Genomic DNA, 16,895 nt, shown 5'->3' with positions numbered 1-16,895 from the left:
TTGATTTAACGTACTTGTTTTAATGCCTTTGCTACCCCCGCCCTACCCTCTGTACCCTCCCCCAGGGCAGGGAGTTCTGTGTTGGTCACTGCTGCCTCCCCAGTGACCAGAGCAGTGCTGACGCAGCACGGATGCCGTGTTTGTGGAATGAGTGAATGCAGGATTTTTTGTTTTGCCTTCACGTCACAGAGCTCAAAAGCTCTGGTTCTGTTTGCCACCCCACCCTGCATGAAGGAAAGCTCTGGGCTGGGTAGGGCTGAGGACACAGTGTGGACTGAGACAGTCTCTGTCCCTGCCTTGTGGAGCTCCCAGTGTGGTGAGGGAGGCACCATTACCCAGGTGATTATACGGGTGACTGGGCACAGTTGAGGTAAGTGCCGTGAGGGGACAGGAAGCTCCATGCCTCGTGCAGCATGGCACAGACGGGGCAGGCTTCCCTCAGGAAATGAGGATTTAGCTGGCAAAGATGGGCAAGTCGTGTGCCAAGCAAGCAACTAGCATGTGCAAAGGCCCTGGGGTGAGAAAGCATGCAAGAAATTAAGGGAAAAGTGTCGGGGGTGGGATGGGGAGTGTCTGACCAATGAGGCTGGAGAACAGACAGGGGGCACCTCAGGTGGGGCCTTGAAGCTGCCGTAAAGGCCTGTGATGTGATCCTGGAGCAGGGGAGGGTCAGGTCAGAGCTGTGTTTGGAGGGTCCTCTGGCCGAGGCGTGGTGCTCTCGGAGTGTTTGGTGTCTGCGGCCAGGCAGACTCAAATTTGGCATGATTTCTGTAGGTGCTGTAAGAACCCGAGTGGGGATGGGGGGGGCGGCATCGGGTGGTGGCAGGGAAGAGAAAGAAGGGCCTTGTTCAGGTGCTTTTTCTTGTCCCAGTGTCCTTTGCAGCCCACTCCCGTCTTCAGCCTGCCTCCAGTCTTACCTGCTCTGGATAGACAGATGGGGCACTTGGGGGAGCATGTGCTATTTAAGAGGAAAAAAGCGTCTTCAATGCCACCTTCTTTTTTTTTTTTTTTTTTTTATGCTTTTTCGCTCTCTCTCTCTCTTTTTTTTTTTTTTTTTTTTTTTTTGTCTTTTTAGGGCCACACCTGCAATATATGGAGGTTCCCAGGCTAGGGGTCTAATCGGAGCTTTAAGCTGCCGCCCTACTCCCGAGCCACAGCAATGCCAGATCCGAGCCGCATCTGCGAACTACACCACAGCTCACAGCAATGCCGGATCCTTAACCCACTGAGTGAGGCCAGGGATCGAACCCTCAACCTCATGATTCCTAGTTGGATTCATTTCCTCTGCACCATGATGGGACCTCCTCAGTGCCACCTTCTTGCCAAGGAGGCACTTCGGTAAAAATTCACATTACAGAAACGGGTGATGTAGGAAGTGATGGTCCCCATGTCCCTGCCTTCAGAAGAAATGACACCTTATAGGTGTTGAGCCTTCAGTTGCCGCATTGGGCTCTGTTCGAGGGACTTCAGGTGGGTGAACTCGTCTGCTCCTCACAGCAGCCTTGGCGCCTTGTTCTGTTGTTTGCTGAGGAGGAAACTGTGGTGGGGAGGGGGGAAGTGATTTGCCCAGGGTCACAGGTAAGTGGCGGAGCTGAGGTTGAAATGCATTTGGCTCCCAAGGCTACCTTGACTCCCGCTCCCTTTATTCAGCCTCTGTGGGCTCTTTGGCACGGTTCCTTCTCTGTACGTGATACTTCACGTATACCGTGGGCCTCTGGTGGAAGATCCCATTCCCTGAAAGATCCGCTGATGGTCGTATGTCGCTCTTCTGAAAAGGGTGCTGTAGGTGAGGTTTGTTCCGGGATTGGGAGGTGCGTGTCAGTCTCAGCGATGTCAGCCTGTGAAAAGAGAAGTGGATCAGAATTGAGGCGACGTGGTGCGTATGTGCTTCAGAAAGGGGACGGGGCTGTTCTGTTGTTGTGCTGATGGGCAGCATTGGCCTGTTGGGGTGGATTCTGTCTGGTGGGTGGACCCTCACTGCGGCCGGGTGCTGTGCTTGGTTCTCCCCACACAGGAGCCTGTGACGGAGGCACTGCTCTCATCCCCTTGGCACGGAGGAGGGAACTGAGACTTAGGGAGGCCAGAAAGTCCAGGGGCAGGGACCTGAATCCAGGTCTGCTCAACTCCACAGACGCTGCCTGTCAAATGATGGGTTCCTGTTGTCTTTGAATTTCTCTCCTTAGCACATCCTCTGCTGGGAGCTGTAGGTCAAGTGCAGATTACAGGGCAGGTGACAGAGGCTCCTGTGGGTCCTGAGGTGTCAGGAGGGAACCCCCCCACCCCACTGTCTGCAGCTCCAGGAGACGCAGATCCTTTGCCTCCCCCCCTGCCTCCTCTGTCCCATCTGTGCTGTCTGGCGTAGAAAACAGGTCAGGGAGAGGGGGCGAGAGGAAAAGGACTTGACAAGTGGCAAGGAAAGGAATTTAACTTATTTCGAGCCTATTCTGGGCACAGGGCTTCACTCTTGCATTCATTTAGCAAATATTTATAAAGCGCGCACTGTGGACCCAGCACCGTGCAAGGTTTTGAGGATGGAGCAGGCCAGAGCCCCTGCCCTTGCCATGCTCACATCACAGTGCGGAGGGGTGACAGTAAACTGGGAAACAAGGAAGTGTATCTGGTTGCGCTGGCCATGCTATAAATAAGCACCTCTGGCGACAAGTAGAGGATGAGGGAGGTCAGGTAGGTGCCCTCTGGACCATGGAGGGTAGGGAGGCTTCCCCAAAAAAGATTGTGAGCAGAGGCTGTAGAAAGTGGGGTGGGGCCCCACAGCTGCTTGGAGAAGAGTGTTCTGTCGGGCAGCATGTGCCAGGGCCCTGAGGTAGGGGTGTTACTGTGTTGAAGGCACCAGTGCCAAGGAGTGTGTTTGGAGAAGTGAAGTGGGGTTGACGCAGCCCTCACGGGGTCCCAGGGCTCCTGTAAGGACTTGGGCTTCTTTTACTGTGGGTGACATGGGGACATGAGAGGGTTTAGCAGAGAGGGTGTGCTCTGACTCAGGTGGCCTCAGACTGGGGGAGGGGCGAAGACAGAAGCACTAGAGCACTGGCCGCATAACCCCTCTGAGGTGGGGGAACCACAACAGCCCTGATTTTACAGGTGAGGAAGGAGGTTTGGAAGGACCCTTTCTAGGAGCCAGTCTGTCCCCAGGGCTGGCCGCCGGGCTGAGGCAGTCCTCTGAGGGCCTCACTCCTTGGCCCTGCGTCATCCTGTAAATCACCTCTAATGGATGTGACCCCAGCAATGTGAGATGAAGCTCCTGAAGGAGCTATGGTTTGGAAACCACTGAGAGGAGATGGGCTGGTGGAAATAACTTAGTAGAGTGTGTTTGAGACATGCAACTGAATGAGTCAGGGATACCCACGTCCCTAGCAGCTGTTTAGAGAATCAGGAGTTCCCTGATGGCCTAGGCCTTAAGGACTCAGCATTGTCACTGCTGTGGCTTCAGTTCTAGCTAGCTCGAAAACTTCCGCATGCCACAAGCACAGCCAAAATCAGTCAGTTGCATCCTGCCGGTATGGTCACAGGCCCCCTTCTCAGCCCCTCTTCGGTCACTTCCCCTCACCCTGCCCAGCTGACCCCTGCCTGTGATTTCCATTCCCATTCAGCTTTCTTGTGTAAACATTCTCACCAAGACTCCAGCCCCCCTTCTCCCCACCCCCCAGGGGGGATCATTGTACAAATGGGAGCAGAAGGCACAAAAGGGTGTCACTTGGCTGCAGCCACACAGCTGAGAAACAGCAGAACCTGGGGTTGAAATTCGGAACCTCTGGACCCCAGATTATTCATTGGTGCCTGGCCTTGAAGTGGAAATCTAGGCAAGCCAGCCTTGGGGTTGGGGGGAGCCCTGGAGCCAGGAGGCCGGGTTTCAGCTTCCCTGTATCTTTTGAACTCCTAAATGCAGGTTCTTTTTTATTGTTACTTTGTCATAAGATACACAAAACAATGCTTTTTAAGCCGTCACCCAGGGCATATGGAGGTTCCCAGGCTAGGGGTCAAATTAGAGCCATAGCCACTCAGGATCTGAGCCGCATCTGCAACCTACACTGCAGCTCACGGTAACACCAGGTCCTTAGCCCACTGAGTGAGGCCAGTCCTCATGGATAATAGTTGGGTTTGTTAACCTTGAGCCACGACAGGAACTCCCTGTTCAGTGTGTTTTATACTGTACAGTGTAACAGGTGACTGTAAAGCTGGGGTTCCTTGTGACAGTAGAACATTATTAGCTCCCAGAAACCCCCCCCCCATTACTCCCAAATGTAATGACTGTCCTGACTTGGATGTTCGCATTTTTGATTTTCTGCACAGTTTAACTAGTGAAAAACAAATCGTGTCCCGTTGCCTGTTCTGAACTTGCTGTCCATGGACTCCTACTGGATGTGTGATTGTGCATCTGGCTTCTTTCACTCCATGTAAGGGTAGGTAGCAGTGGTTCAGGCCTTTTTCTTACTGAGCAGTGTTGTCATGTATGAGTTTACCTTGGTTTGTTCATTCTCCTGTTGGGGGACACCTGGTCTGGTTCCAGTTTTGAGGTTACTGTGAGTGTTGCTGTTGTGAACATTCTAGCATATGTCTTTTGCTCAACAAATAGGCTCATTTCGTTGTGGGTGTGGTGGAATTGCTGGGTCATAGGTTAGGCACAGGCTGAGTTTTAATTCTTATTGCCAAACAATTTTTCATAGTGGTCGAACCATTTTATTTTATTTTATTTTAGTCTTCTTAGGGCTGCACCTGTGGTATACGGAGATTCCCAGGCTAGAGGTCAAATCAGAGCTGTAGCTGTTGGCGTATACCACAGCCACAGCAATGCCGGAGCCGAGCCATGTCTGCGACCTATACTGCAGCTCACAGCAACACTGGATCCTTAACCCACTGAGTGAGGCCAGGGATTGAACTGCATCCTCATGGATACTAGTCATATTTGTTTCCACTGAGCCATGACGGGAACTCTGATGAGCCATTTTATACTCCCACCAGTAATGATTCCTTTACCACCTTTTTTTTTTTTTTTCTTTTTTGGCTGCACCCATGGCTTGTGGAAATTGCCAGGCCAGGGATCAAACCTGTGCCACAGCAGTGACAATGATGGATCCTTACCCACTAGGCCACCAGGGAACTCTTACCTTTACCTTCTTGACTGCATTTGACATTGTCAGTTTTTTAAATTTTAGCCATCCTAGTGGATGGTTTCAGGTTTTTGTTTTTACTGCTGCACCTGTGGCATATGGAGGGTCCCAGGCTAGGGGTCAGTTGGAGCTGCAGCTGCAGGCCTATGCCACAGCCACACAGGATCTGAGCTGCATCTGTGACCTATGCTGTAGCTTGCCGCAGTGCTGCATCTTTAACCCACTGAACAAGGCCAGGGATCAAACCCTCATCCTCCTGAGCCACGACAGGAACTCCTTGGGTGGTTTCAATTTGCATTTCCCTGATGCTAATGAAACTGTCTTCATTCCTTGGTTGTGTGGTTGTCCTCTCCTATAAGATGCTCTCTTTTCACCTTGCCTCCCAGGTGGCTCACCTCTAGCCCACTGCTTTATCTCCTGCTCGGACCCTCAGCCAGTTGAAGCCAAACACCCTAGGGAGCAGCGAGTGGGGCTGGGGCCCTGCAGGCCCTCCCTGCTGTGGGGCGTGCTGCCCACGAGGCAGCCAGGCAGGCCCCTGTGCTGACACCTGAGGCAGGTCTGGGTGTCCTCCCTTGGCAGCTCCCCAGGGAGCGGGCCATCTTCTTGGCTGTGGTGATGCTGTTTCATCACTGCAGGACTGTGTCACAGACACCTCGGCCGAGGACAGGCAGGATCCAGGCAAATGCAGGGTATCTTCCAGTTCCTCCCCCTGCCCTCGCCCAAGCTGCCGCTGGCTTTTTAGTCGCTGAAATGAGAATGTAAAAAGTGGCTCTGGTGTGCCCAGCAGCAGCCAGGGCCTCCCACTCCTCAGCTGGGAGACCCAAGGTTAATGCCTCCCCTCTCTCAGGCCCTGCCCTCCCCCCCGGCATGGTCACGGCCCTCTGGTGGGGCAGTGGGGGGTGTTCAGGAGAGACTGGGAGCACGGGTGCACTCAAGGCTGCCCAGCTGGCATTGGCGCTCGCACTCTGTAGCCCTGACTGCTCTTGGCCCACACCTGGCTGCCTTTACTTGTCTTTCTCTCTCTGACCATGGGAGCCACGTGTTTGGGTGTTCGCTGGGGGCCAGGCAGTGGGCCGAGCCTCTGCTGACCGCCCTAGTGCTCCTGAGTCACAGAGGCTTGCGGGAGGAGAGAGGAGGGGCGGGGAGGGGCGGGGAGAGCCGAGATTGGACGCAGGCCCCTGGCCTTCCCTTCCACATCCACCCTTCCTCGGGCCTCGGCGTTCTCCATCCCAGCCCTGTTTGAGAACCCATCCCCTTTCTGACCCGAGCTTGTACCAGGGGGAAGCGTGGTGGCGGCCTCTGTGTTGGAGAGGAAGTCCTTGGTCCCTGACTCCCCACCTCCTGCCTCCAGACCCTAAGCCTTCCCCCTGCCCACCATGGCCAGTGCCTTACCCTGAAGCCCCGCTGGCCTGGGTGGCTCACCACACTCCCCAGTCTCCTTCCCAAGCTTCTTCAGGGGCTTTGCACTTGCTGTTCCCCTGCCTGAAATTCGTTCCCTGCATGTCGGCCCTCCTGGTTAATTCGGGTGTGGGCTCACATGTCCCCCGTGCTGTGTGGCCAACACGGCACCTGTTCCCTGTCGGCCTGCCCCCTGCTTTATTTTACTTCACCACTTGACATTGTGCCTGTGTGTTGTCTACCTTCCTCACCGGAATGTGAGCTTCCTGAACGTGGGGGCTGTTTCTTAGTGACACTCCGTCTCTGGCACCCAGAACAGAGTCTGGAGCTTTGAACGTACTCAGAAAAAAAGATTGGTGACCTGAATAAGCTTGGGACTGTTTCCGTGGCTGTGTCTGGTCCTGGGCTGGGGGTCTGTGGAGGGGACTTGGGTTCTTTCATTGTTCACTCAGCGGAGAACCAGGCGCTGGGCTGGTGCCCTGAATGAGAGTGTTGACCAGAGGGGCACCCAGTGCAGCCTCTGAAGTCAGGAGGGCACCCCGGAGGAGGCACGGGTTCAGCCGAGACCTTAAGGAGGAGGGAGAGCTCACAGAGGGCACTGGGGATGGAGGCCAGAGAGAAGGGGCCGAGTGACAGAAGCCTGGCAGAGAGTGAGGGTGAGGGAGGAGGGGTCATTAGCCTCTCGGCTTGAGGGCTTTCTAAGGTGCCTCTCGGCTTATACAGGGCATTCTCATGGTGGAATGGGTGGTGGTCTGTGTTCTGAACACACTAGGGAGCCATGGGAAGGTTTTGAACAGAGCGGGACAGGGTTGGATTTGGATGGAGTATAGGAGTTGAGAGCAGAGGTTGGGAGCCCAGGGAGGAAGCCAGTGAGGGGAGGGAGGTAGGGAGGGAGGGGCGGTCAGGAAGCCGGGTCGATGGGACTGCCGGGCTGAGCAGGGCAGCCGGAGTGCAGCTCAGCAGCGGCCAGGGCCTGAGGAGCCTGGGGTCCCAAGCTAAGGAAGCCAGGGGTCGGATTAGAGGGTTCCTCTAGCTGCTGAATGGGAGACAGATTGGAGGGTGGGAGGCCAGGGAGGAGGTGGGGCAGGCCTCCAGAGGACGGCGCTGGCCCTGAGCCACCTTGAAGGGAGTCTGGGATGGAGACCCTGGTCTCGTTAGAGATAGAAGCGCAGACTGGTGGGATTTTTAGGAGCGAAGGTCTGCTGGTCACGGGTGTGTTCAGTTCCTAGGTGTGAGCTCCTGGAGTACCTGCCGGGGAGGGAGCCCCTTTTGGGCCCTGTCTTTGCAGCTCCGAGTTCAGAACGTGATTTCTCACTGTGCTGTTTACTTCCCTGTCACTGTCCGTCTTGTCTTCCTCCGGCGTCCTCCCACTTACCTCCCTTCCTCTGCCCAGGGCCTGGGCAGCCTGCCACCGTCACATGCAGTAGTGTGTCCGGCCCGCCAGCTCCCCTGGGGCACGAGAGAAAGCTGATGCCCACGGTGTCCCCAGAACCAGCTGCTGCTTCTCTGGGGGCCACCGTAGCTCCTGACCTGCTGTCCGCAAATAGCCCCAGGCCAGGAGAGGCGAAAGGCGCCTTGGACTCCATGGCCCCTGTCCAGGCCTGTGGCTCCAGGTAGGGGCCCAGCTGGTGGCTGCCTGCCCCCCTTCTCCCCTCCGCCCCGGGAACCTGAGACGAAGCAGCGGCCTCGGCGTCCGTCAGTCTGTCGGCTGCTGGTCCCTGAGGACAGAAGCAGAGGTCTTGGGGAAGGGACCAGGGCCTTGGTTGAGCCCCCAGGACTGTCTCCTGGACCCCAGATAAGTGTGTGGATTGCTTTCTTGTTCAAGATCCGGAGTGCCAAGATCTTTTTTTTTCTTTCTTTCCTGTTATCTGGTGGGGACAAGGAGGGAACTGAGGCTGAGGCAGCGACACGAGGTGACCTGGTGCAGTACTTGGTTTGCTAAAGGTGGCAGGTTGATGACTCTGTGGTTTGGAGAGGAGTGTGTGTGTGTGCGCGCGTGCGTGCATGTGTATTTGGGGATGGCAGGCAGATGCTGGTGGCTTTGAGCACTCCCTCAGGTGCTCAGGGCTGTCTAATTCATCCCAGGTGACCTTAGCACTGGGGCATGGGAATGCCGCGGGGGGTGGAGCTGCTCGGCCCAGCCAGGAGTAGGGGTTCATGGGGGGCTGCCTCTGCTCAGCATAGGTGTCCTGAGTGCAGGGCCAGGCTAGGGAGCTCTGCTTCTCCCAGAGTAGGGCTCTAAGGGCAGGTCGTGTCCCTCCCCCCAGGATTGGGGTCCCTGGGGACGAGGCCCCCTCTCCCCCTCAGTCTGGGCCCGGGGGGCAGGTCTCCCTACCCTCCCTGGCTCCAGCAGGTCAGAGCAGCCAGAGGGGCCTGGGAGGCAGGCTGTGCTGGGCGGCGGGGCCAGGGCGAATCCCCCTCCCACGCTGACGGACTCCTCTCTCTTGTCTTGCAGACTGCGCTCTGTCCACCACGCCTCCTGCATGTCCTGCTGCCCTGAGCTGTCCCAAGCTAGGTGACAGCGTGTCACGCTGCCACCATGAATGAGGTGTCTGTCATCAAAGAAGGCTGGCTCACAAGCGTGGTAAGGGGCTGCTTGTGCCCAGAGGATTGCGTGTCTCCCCCGCCGCCTGCCCCAGGCCACAGCTCCTGACAAGCCCATTTCATGGAATCTTTGAGGGAGGTCTGGGCAGCGGAGCTGTGACGATGCTTGGGCCTGAGTGTCCAGGTCTAGCTGGACCCCCTGCATGAGCCCCCCAGCCAGGCCTTGAGTTCTGCCCCTGCATCAGAGGTCCTGTCAACTCTCAGGAACGGAGGGTTGGCCAGAGTGGCTGGAGAGCGGGGAAATCCCTTCACTGAAGTAACACTGCCTGATGCTCTTCAGCCTTTATTCAATCGGCAGATACTCGTGGAGTGTGTAGGAGGCCATCTTGGCCATCCCAGGCTCTGGGGACGTGGTGGTGCCACCATGGAGTTTGCAGTCCATTGGGTGCTGGGGACAGACAGTAAACAGATAAACAGATCCATGCTGTCAGGTGGTGAAAAGGAGGAGCTCTGAGGGAAACAGGCTGGAGAAAGACGGGGTTCAAGGGACGCAGCTCTGAGGAGGGGACAGTGGACCGAGGCCTGGCAGTGAGGGAGTGCGCCATGCAGATAGCTGGGCAAGGGTGTCCCAGGGAATGGGACAGCAAGCACAAAGGTGGGATGTGCCTGCGACGGAAAGTTGGCCAGAGGGGCCGGAGCAGAGTGAGTGGGGGAGAGCTGGAGGAGGCCGGCGGAGTGGTGAGACGGCCTCGGACCCTGGCGCCCAGGATGCCGTGAAGCTGATCTGCTTGTGCTGGTGGGCAGCGGGGAGCGAAGTCAGGGAAGAGACTGAGAGACCCTTAGACTCCAGGTGGGCCCGTCTCAGAACCGCCGCGTGCAGAGGCAGCTGGGAAGAAGCCTGCGCGCGGTCGGCCTGTGCAGGCGCCACTGGGGAGTGGAGGAGGCAGACTGTCCGGGCTTCCATGGACCCTCCCTGGGGAGGGGGGTGCCGGGCCTGGGGGTAGCCGTGCTCCTTGGTGCTTTCATTCACTCAGCATACATTTATGGAGCCACTCCTGTGTTCTAGGCACTGGTCTAGGCCCTGGGGATACAGAGGCGAACCAGGAGGGCAAAAGTCCTCCACCTCCTATGGATTTTTTTTTTTTTTCATTTTTAAACATTTATTGATGAGCAGTCAATGTGTACATACCCCGTTCATGTCTTACCTTAGGTAGGGAGGGCGGCTGGCACCCAAGTAGACCACTGTGTGGCATGGTGGTGAGGGCCAGGGGGGTCGGGGGGGTGAGCCGGGGAGGGGGGCCTGATCTTAAGCGGGGGGATCAGGGAGGGCCTCCCTGAGGGGGTGTTGGAATAAAGATCTGAAGGAAGCAAGGGCACGAGCCCCACAGTTAGCCAGGGATAGGGCGAAGGGACAGCTGTGAGTCCGTAGAGGGGATTGGGCCAGGCCTATTTGGAGGGGGCGAGGAGGCTGATGGGCTTGGCCCTGTAGGAACTGGGAGAAGTGCCCGCCCATCCTGCCCTGTCCCAGCCCCCTGACACGGAGCGGTGATGAGGGGCGGAGGTGGCTCCCCCGGCTGGGCCTCCCCATCAGCAGCGGAGACCCATTTCCAGGCAGGGTGGCATTCGAGACACTTAGGCCTACCTGCCCAGATAGGGCCCTGAGTTTGGGGCTGTTAGAGCTTTCTGAACTTTGGCAGGTGTCAAGGTTCTAACCCTGGTTCTGCCACTTCCTCTCTGTGTGACTGGGTAAGCTCTGTCACCTCTCTGACTTTTGGTTTCACATCTGTAAAACGGGCTAACAGCTCAGGCCTCTGAGACTGTCAGCTTCCCAGGGGCAGGAATTTTTACCTGGCTTGTTCACTGAGATATCCCCAGTGCCCTAGAAAAGTGCTTGGTGTGCAGTAGGCACTCAGTAACTGTTGAATGAATGATTGGGATTGTGTGTGTGAGTGTGTGAGGCCCCCTCCCAGGCCTTCAGTGTCTCCTTTCACCTACTTACTGGGCGGAGGCAGATGAGCTGCTGAGAAGGCCACCTACCCTGACACCATATGTACTGGTCTCCCCAGTGTCTCTCATTCTGAGTGGCAGCTCACAGAGGTGGGCAAGGCAAGGTGGGCCCTTTAGTTGTCTGTAAACCTGTGCTACCCCACCCCTCTGCTGGTGGTTAAAATAACAGCAGCTCTGGTTTACTGTGTGCCTGCTCTGTGCCAGGCCTAGGGCTCTGCTTTAGGCAGGCCTAGTTTTGTTCCTTTTCTTTCTTTTCTTTTTTTTTTTTGCTGCACCCAAGGCATGTGGAAGTTCCTGGGCCGGAGATCAAACCCACACTACGGAAGTGACAATGCCAGACTCTTAATCCACTGTAAAGAATTCCACCTTTTTTTGTCCCCCCCATTTCTATCCCTGTCTTGTGAGATAGGCACTGTCTTGCAGACCAGGAAGCCGAAGCTCAGCAGGAAGACTGACTTGCCCAAAGTTTCAGCAAGGAGGTGGCAGGGTTGAGGTTCATGCTTGGGCCCATGAACTCCTGAGCCAGCACCTGGCTCACATGCTGCCTCTCACTCAGCATAGTCCACGCAAGGAATGGGTCCTTCATGCCATGTTCGAGTCCCCTTTCCAACACAGCCTCAGCACACCCTCTGCCAGACTCCGGCGGGCCAGGCCCTGTCTGTCAGTTAAGAGGCAGGCAGCTCAGTGATCAAGAACATGGGCTCGGGACAAAGCGAACCTGCTTTCTAGGCCTGACTCCCCCAGTTAACAGCTGTGAGCCTCAGGCAGGTGTGGGCCCTCTCTGCCTCAGTTTCCTCATCTGTAAGGTGGCATTTTTGTGAGGGTGTTTTTGCCAATAAGTTTCTTTTTTTTCATTCCTGTTTTATGGCCAAACAATATTCCATTGTATGTTTACGCGTATGTGGTACCACAGGTCAGTGCCTGGATTGTAAGCTCACCCCAAAACCTGCGTCCAGTTCAAAAAATAGAATAAGTAGGTCCCAGGAGTTTCCCAGTGGCCTAGTGGTTAAGGATAGGCATTGTCACCCCTGTGGCGAGGGTTCTATCCCTGGCTGGGAACTTCCACATGTGTGTGTGGTCCAAAAAAAGAAGAAAAAAGAAGTCAATCCCCAGATGCCCCTCTGCCTCTCCCAAGCAGTAACCACTCTCCTGTCCTGACCTCCCCTGTATAGGTGAATTCTTCTGGTTTTATTTTTCTTTTAAAAATTGAGGTAAAATGTACATAACACAAAATTAACTGTTTAGTAGGAGTTCCCGTTGTGGCTCAGTGATAACAAAGCCAACTAGTATCCATGAGGACTCGGCTTTGTTCAGTGATTTAAAGGATCTGGTGGTGCCATGACCTATGGTGTAGGTCGCAGTTGCAGCTCTGATTCCACCCCTAGTGTGGGAACCTTCCATATGCTGTGGGTGCATCCCTAAAAACGCAGGAAAAAAAAAAAAGTTTAACTGTTTTAAAGTGCTCAATTCAATGGCCTTTAGTACCTTCACAGTGTTGTGTAACCACTACCTCTGTCTAGTTCCAAAACATTTTCGTCAGCCGAAAAGGAAACCCTGGACTTGATAAGTAATCAGTTCTCAGTCCACCTCCTCCCAGCCCCTGGCAGCCACCAGTTTGTCTTCTGTCTTTTTTTTTCTCAATCCCCTTTTTTTTTTGGTCTTTTTGTCCCTTTTTTTTTTTTAGGTCGAACTCTTGGCATATGAAGGTTCCCAGGCTAGAGGTTGAATCGGAGCTACATCTGCCAGCCTACGCCAGAGCCACAGCAATGCCAGATCCGAGCCGCATCTGCGACCTACACCACAGCTCACGGCAACGCCGGATCCTTAACCCACTGAGCAAGGCCAGGGATCGAACCTGCAACCTCATGGTTCCTAGTCAGATTTGTTTCAACTGCACCACTATGGGAACTCCTTGAGTATTTGTTTTCAGTTTTTGGGGGTTATACACCTAGAAGTGGAATTGCTGGGCTGTGTGTTCTATATTTATAATCTACTATATCCTATATAATTAGATAATATATATATCATTTATGATCTGTGACATACATTCTGTATGTACACTCTACAATGTTTTCTGTATTTAACTTTTTGAGGAACTTTCACAATTACACCATTTGACCTTCCCACCAGCAATGCACAGGGTTTCAATTTCTCTACATCTTCACCCACACCTGTTCGTTTAGAGTTTTTTTTCTCTTTTCTTTCTACAGCTGCACCTGTGGCGTATGGAAGTTCTCAGGCTAAGGGTCAAATCGGAGCTGTAGCTGCTGGCCGCAGCCACAATCACGGCAACACCAGATTCTTTTAAACCACTTCACTGGGCCAGGGACTGAACCTGTGCCACCATGAGAATGCTGGGTCCTTAACCTGCTATGCCACAGTGGGAACTCCCAGTGCAGAGCTATAGCTGCCAGCCTGCACCACAGCCACAGCAGTGCCAGATCTGAGCCACGTGTGTCTGCAACCTACACTACAGCTCATGGCAACTCTGGATCCTTAACCCACTGAGTGAGGCCAGGGATTGAACCTATGTCCTCATGGATACTAGTCAGGCTCATTAATGCTGAGCCACAATGGGAACTCCCCATCTTCTATTTTCTTGATAGCATCCTTTGCACAGAAGTTTTTCATTCAGTGAGTCCTCTTTATTTTTTTCTTTTGTTGCTTGCACTTTTGGTGTCAAATCTGAGAATTTGTTGCCAAATCCAAGGTCACGAAGATTTACCCCAGTATATTCTTCCAAGAGCTTTATAATTTTAGCTCTTATATTTAGGTAGATCCATTTGAGTTAATATTTTTATGTGGTAGGCAGAGCTTCTGTGCCTGCCCACTAGCATCTCTCACAAGTGTCCTATCTTAATAAATCTATTTCTTGCCTAAAATAAATAAATAAATAAATAAATTTGTGTGGTATATGGTGTGAGGTAGGGATCCAACTCTGTTCTTTTGCATATGGATATCCAGTTGTCCCAGCACCATTTGTTGAAGAGGCTAGTCCTCCCACATGGAATGGCCTTGGTACTTTTGCTGAAAACCAATAGATCATAGGTGTGTAGGTTTAGTTTTTGACTCTCAGATCTAGTCCACTGGTGTCTATATGTGTCCTTATACCACACTGATTTGATTATTGTGGCTTTGTAGTAAGTTTTGAAATCAGGAAGTATGAGTCTTTTTACTTTGTTCTTTTTCAATATTGCTTTGGCTGTTTGGAACCCCTCGCTATGTGAATCTGAATTCCATGTAAATTTGAAGGTCCTCTTCATCAACAGCAAAGGTGGCTATTGGAATTTAGATAGGGGATGTGTTGAGTCTGTAGATTGCCTTGGGATAGTATTGCAATCTTTTTTTTTTTTGACGCATCTACAGCATATGGAAGTTCCCAGGTCAGGGATCAAATCTGAGCCACAGCTCCTTAACCCACTGTGCTGGGCCAGGGCTCGTACCTACCATGATCTGAGCCACTGTGGAGACGATACCAGATCATTAATGCACTGTGCCACAGCGGGAACTCCAGTATTGGCAATCTTAATAGCAAGTCTTCCAACCCATGAGCACAGGATGTCTTTGCATTTAAGTCTTTAATCTCAGCAGTGTTTTGTAGTTCTTGGTGTTTAAATCTTTGCCTCCTCGTGCTGTTGTAAACGGAATTGTTTGCTTAATTTCTTTTTTGGGTTATTCATTGCTGGTATATAGAAGCACAGCTTGTTTTTGTTTGTTTGTTTTTGCCATTTCTTGGGCCGCTCCCGAGGCATATGGAGGTTCCCAGGCTAGGGGTTGAATCAGAGCTGCAGCCGCTGGCCTGTGCCAGAGCCACAGCAACGTGGGATCTGAGCCGCATCCGCAACCTACACCACAGCTCACAGCAACGCTGGATCCTTAACCCACTGAGCAAGGGCAGGGATCAAACCCGCAACCTCATGGTTCCTAGTCAGATTCGTTAACCACTGCGCCACGACGGGAACTCCAAGCACAGCTTGTTTTTGTGTGTGGCCTTTGCCGGATATGTTAGTTCTAGTAATTGTTTTGTGGATTCTTTGTGATTTGCTATTTATAGAATCATGTTATCTGCAAATATAATTTTACTTAGTCTTTTTCAAGTTGGATGCTTTTTATGTTTTTCTTTTTCTCTGGCCAGAACTTCTATCGCAGTGTTTAATAGAGCAGGATCCCCCTGATCTCAGGGGAACGCTTTTGGTCTGTCATTGGTGAGTGTGGTCACAGATGCCGTCTATCCCATGGAGGAAATTCCCTTCGCTTCCCAGCTTGCTGAGCAGTTTTATCAGGAAAGGCTGTTGGATTTTGGCAGATGCTTTTTCTACACCATTGGAAATGATCTTGCTGCTGTTTTCCCCCTTTATTCTCTTGCTGTGTAGCACATTGATTTCCACATATTTGAACCACCCTTCAGGCCTCCTTGGTTATGGTGTATAATGCTTTGATTATGCTTTTGAACTTGGGGTTTTGCTAGTTTTTGAGCGTTATATACACAAATTTAGTGTCTACATCTGAAAGAATTTAATAAGTTAAAACCTGTTTAGACACGTGGGACAGTGTCTGGCCGAAAGTACCACGATGGTATTGTCTAGTCATCAGCATTGATGAGCGGATTTCCTGTTAGAGGAAACAAAGATGTAGAGAATTGAGGTGACTGACTGAAACCCACCCTGCCATCCCGCCTCCCCACGTGCCATGTGAGTCAAGGGCCTGGCACACTCTGTGCCTGCCCAGTGGCCTGATGAAAAAAGCATTTTATTGATTTCTTGGTGTACTGGGCCCTAGCCAGGCTGCGCGTTTTGTGTTTGCTTTATGTTTGCCATCTCTCTCTCGCTTTTTTTAGAATCTGGAGATATAATTCACACGTCATATAATTCAGCCATTTTAAAGGGCTGTTCTGTGACTTTTAGCGTGTTTAGAGTTGAGCGTCACCGTCATCCATTTCAAAACATCTCAGTGGTCGAAAAAGGAACCTGCTCCCTCCCCCGCAGCCATCACCCTCCCATTTCCCCCCAGACTCCGCCCCCCTCGAGCCTAGGCAACCACTGATTTACTCTTCATCTCTATGGATTTGCCTATTCTGGACATTTTATAGAAATGAAATCATATAATTTATGATCCTTTGTGACAAACTTCTCTCGTTTAGCATAAGTTATGGTTCATCCACCTAGTCGCATGTATTAACACTTCATTTCTTTATATGACTGAATAATATCTCATTGTGTGGATAGGCCGCATTTTGTTTATCCATTCATTAGTTGATGGGCTGTTGAGTTTCCGCTTTTTACTATTATGGGTAATGTTGCTGTGGACGTTGATGTAAAGTTTTTGCGTGGATATGTGTTTCAGTGTCTCATTTTAGTCCTTAGCAACCCTCTAAGGAGTGGGTCCTCGCCTCATAGCGTGTGTGCGCGTGTGTGTGTGTGTGTGTGTGTGTGTGTGTGTACACACACAGGGTGCCAGGTCGTTCATGGTTAGAACAAATGAAAGGGGTCAAGGGGCACTCAGAGGGCATAGCTGTAGTTCGACCCGGCCTGGCATGGTGTTTTGACACTTGATCCACCTGCACAGCTGTACTGGTGAATACTAGCCCATGGGATTGGGCCTTTCAGGGCCACAGGGCGTGTGTGTTTGGAAGCCTAGACCTCCCGTGGGACTGGGCCACGTGCTGGCGAGGATGGCTCACTGCTGGCCACATGCTGAGGCCTTGGGTACTGCAGCAGGCGCCTTCCTGACAGCCATGACCTCTGGATCACTGGGCCCAGCCCAGGCCCAGCCTGCATCAGCCAGGGCCCTCCATCATCCTCATGTGGTGCCCCTTGGGAGGCC

The 16,895-nt window shown here is 53.0% G+C and overlaps 1 protein-coding gene across 10 annotated transcripts in view; it reads left to right on the top strand.

Annotated features, from left to right (window-relative positions):
- AKT2 (AKT serine/threonine kinase 2) overlaps positions 1 to 16,895 on the top strand; it is a 64,688-nt gene that overhangs the window by 23,493 nt on the left and 24,300 nt on the right. For 4 of the 10 annotated variants that reach the window (XR_002344388.1, XM_013988560.2, XM_005655818.3 and 1 more), the window contains exon 2: positions 8,977 to 9,105. Coding sequence is in view for 2 of the 10 variants with exons in the window: in XM_021093205.1 (XP_020948864.1) it covers positions 9,061 to 9,112 (52 nt within the window). In the remaining 8 variants the exon portion in view is untranslated. 10 annotated transcript variants of the gene reach the window in all.

Source organism: Sus scrofa, chromosome 6 (assembly GCF_000003025.6).
Source record: "Sus scrofa isolate TJ Tabasco breed Duroc chromosome 6, Sscrofa11.1, whole genome shotgun sequence".
Taxonomy (NCBI): domain Eukaryota; kingdom Metazoa; phylum Chordata; class Mammalia; order Artiodactyla; family Suidae; genus Sus; species Sus scrofa.
This window is presented reverse-complemented; position numbering and strand designations above follow the sequence as displayed.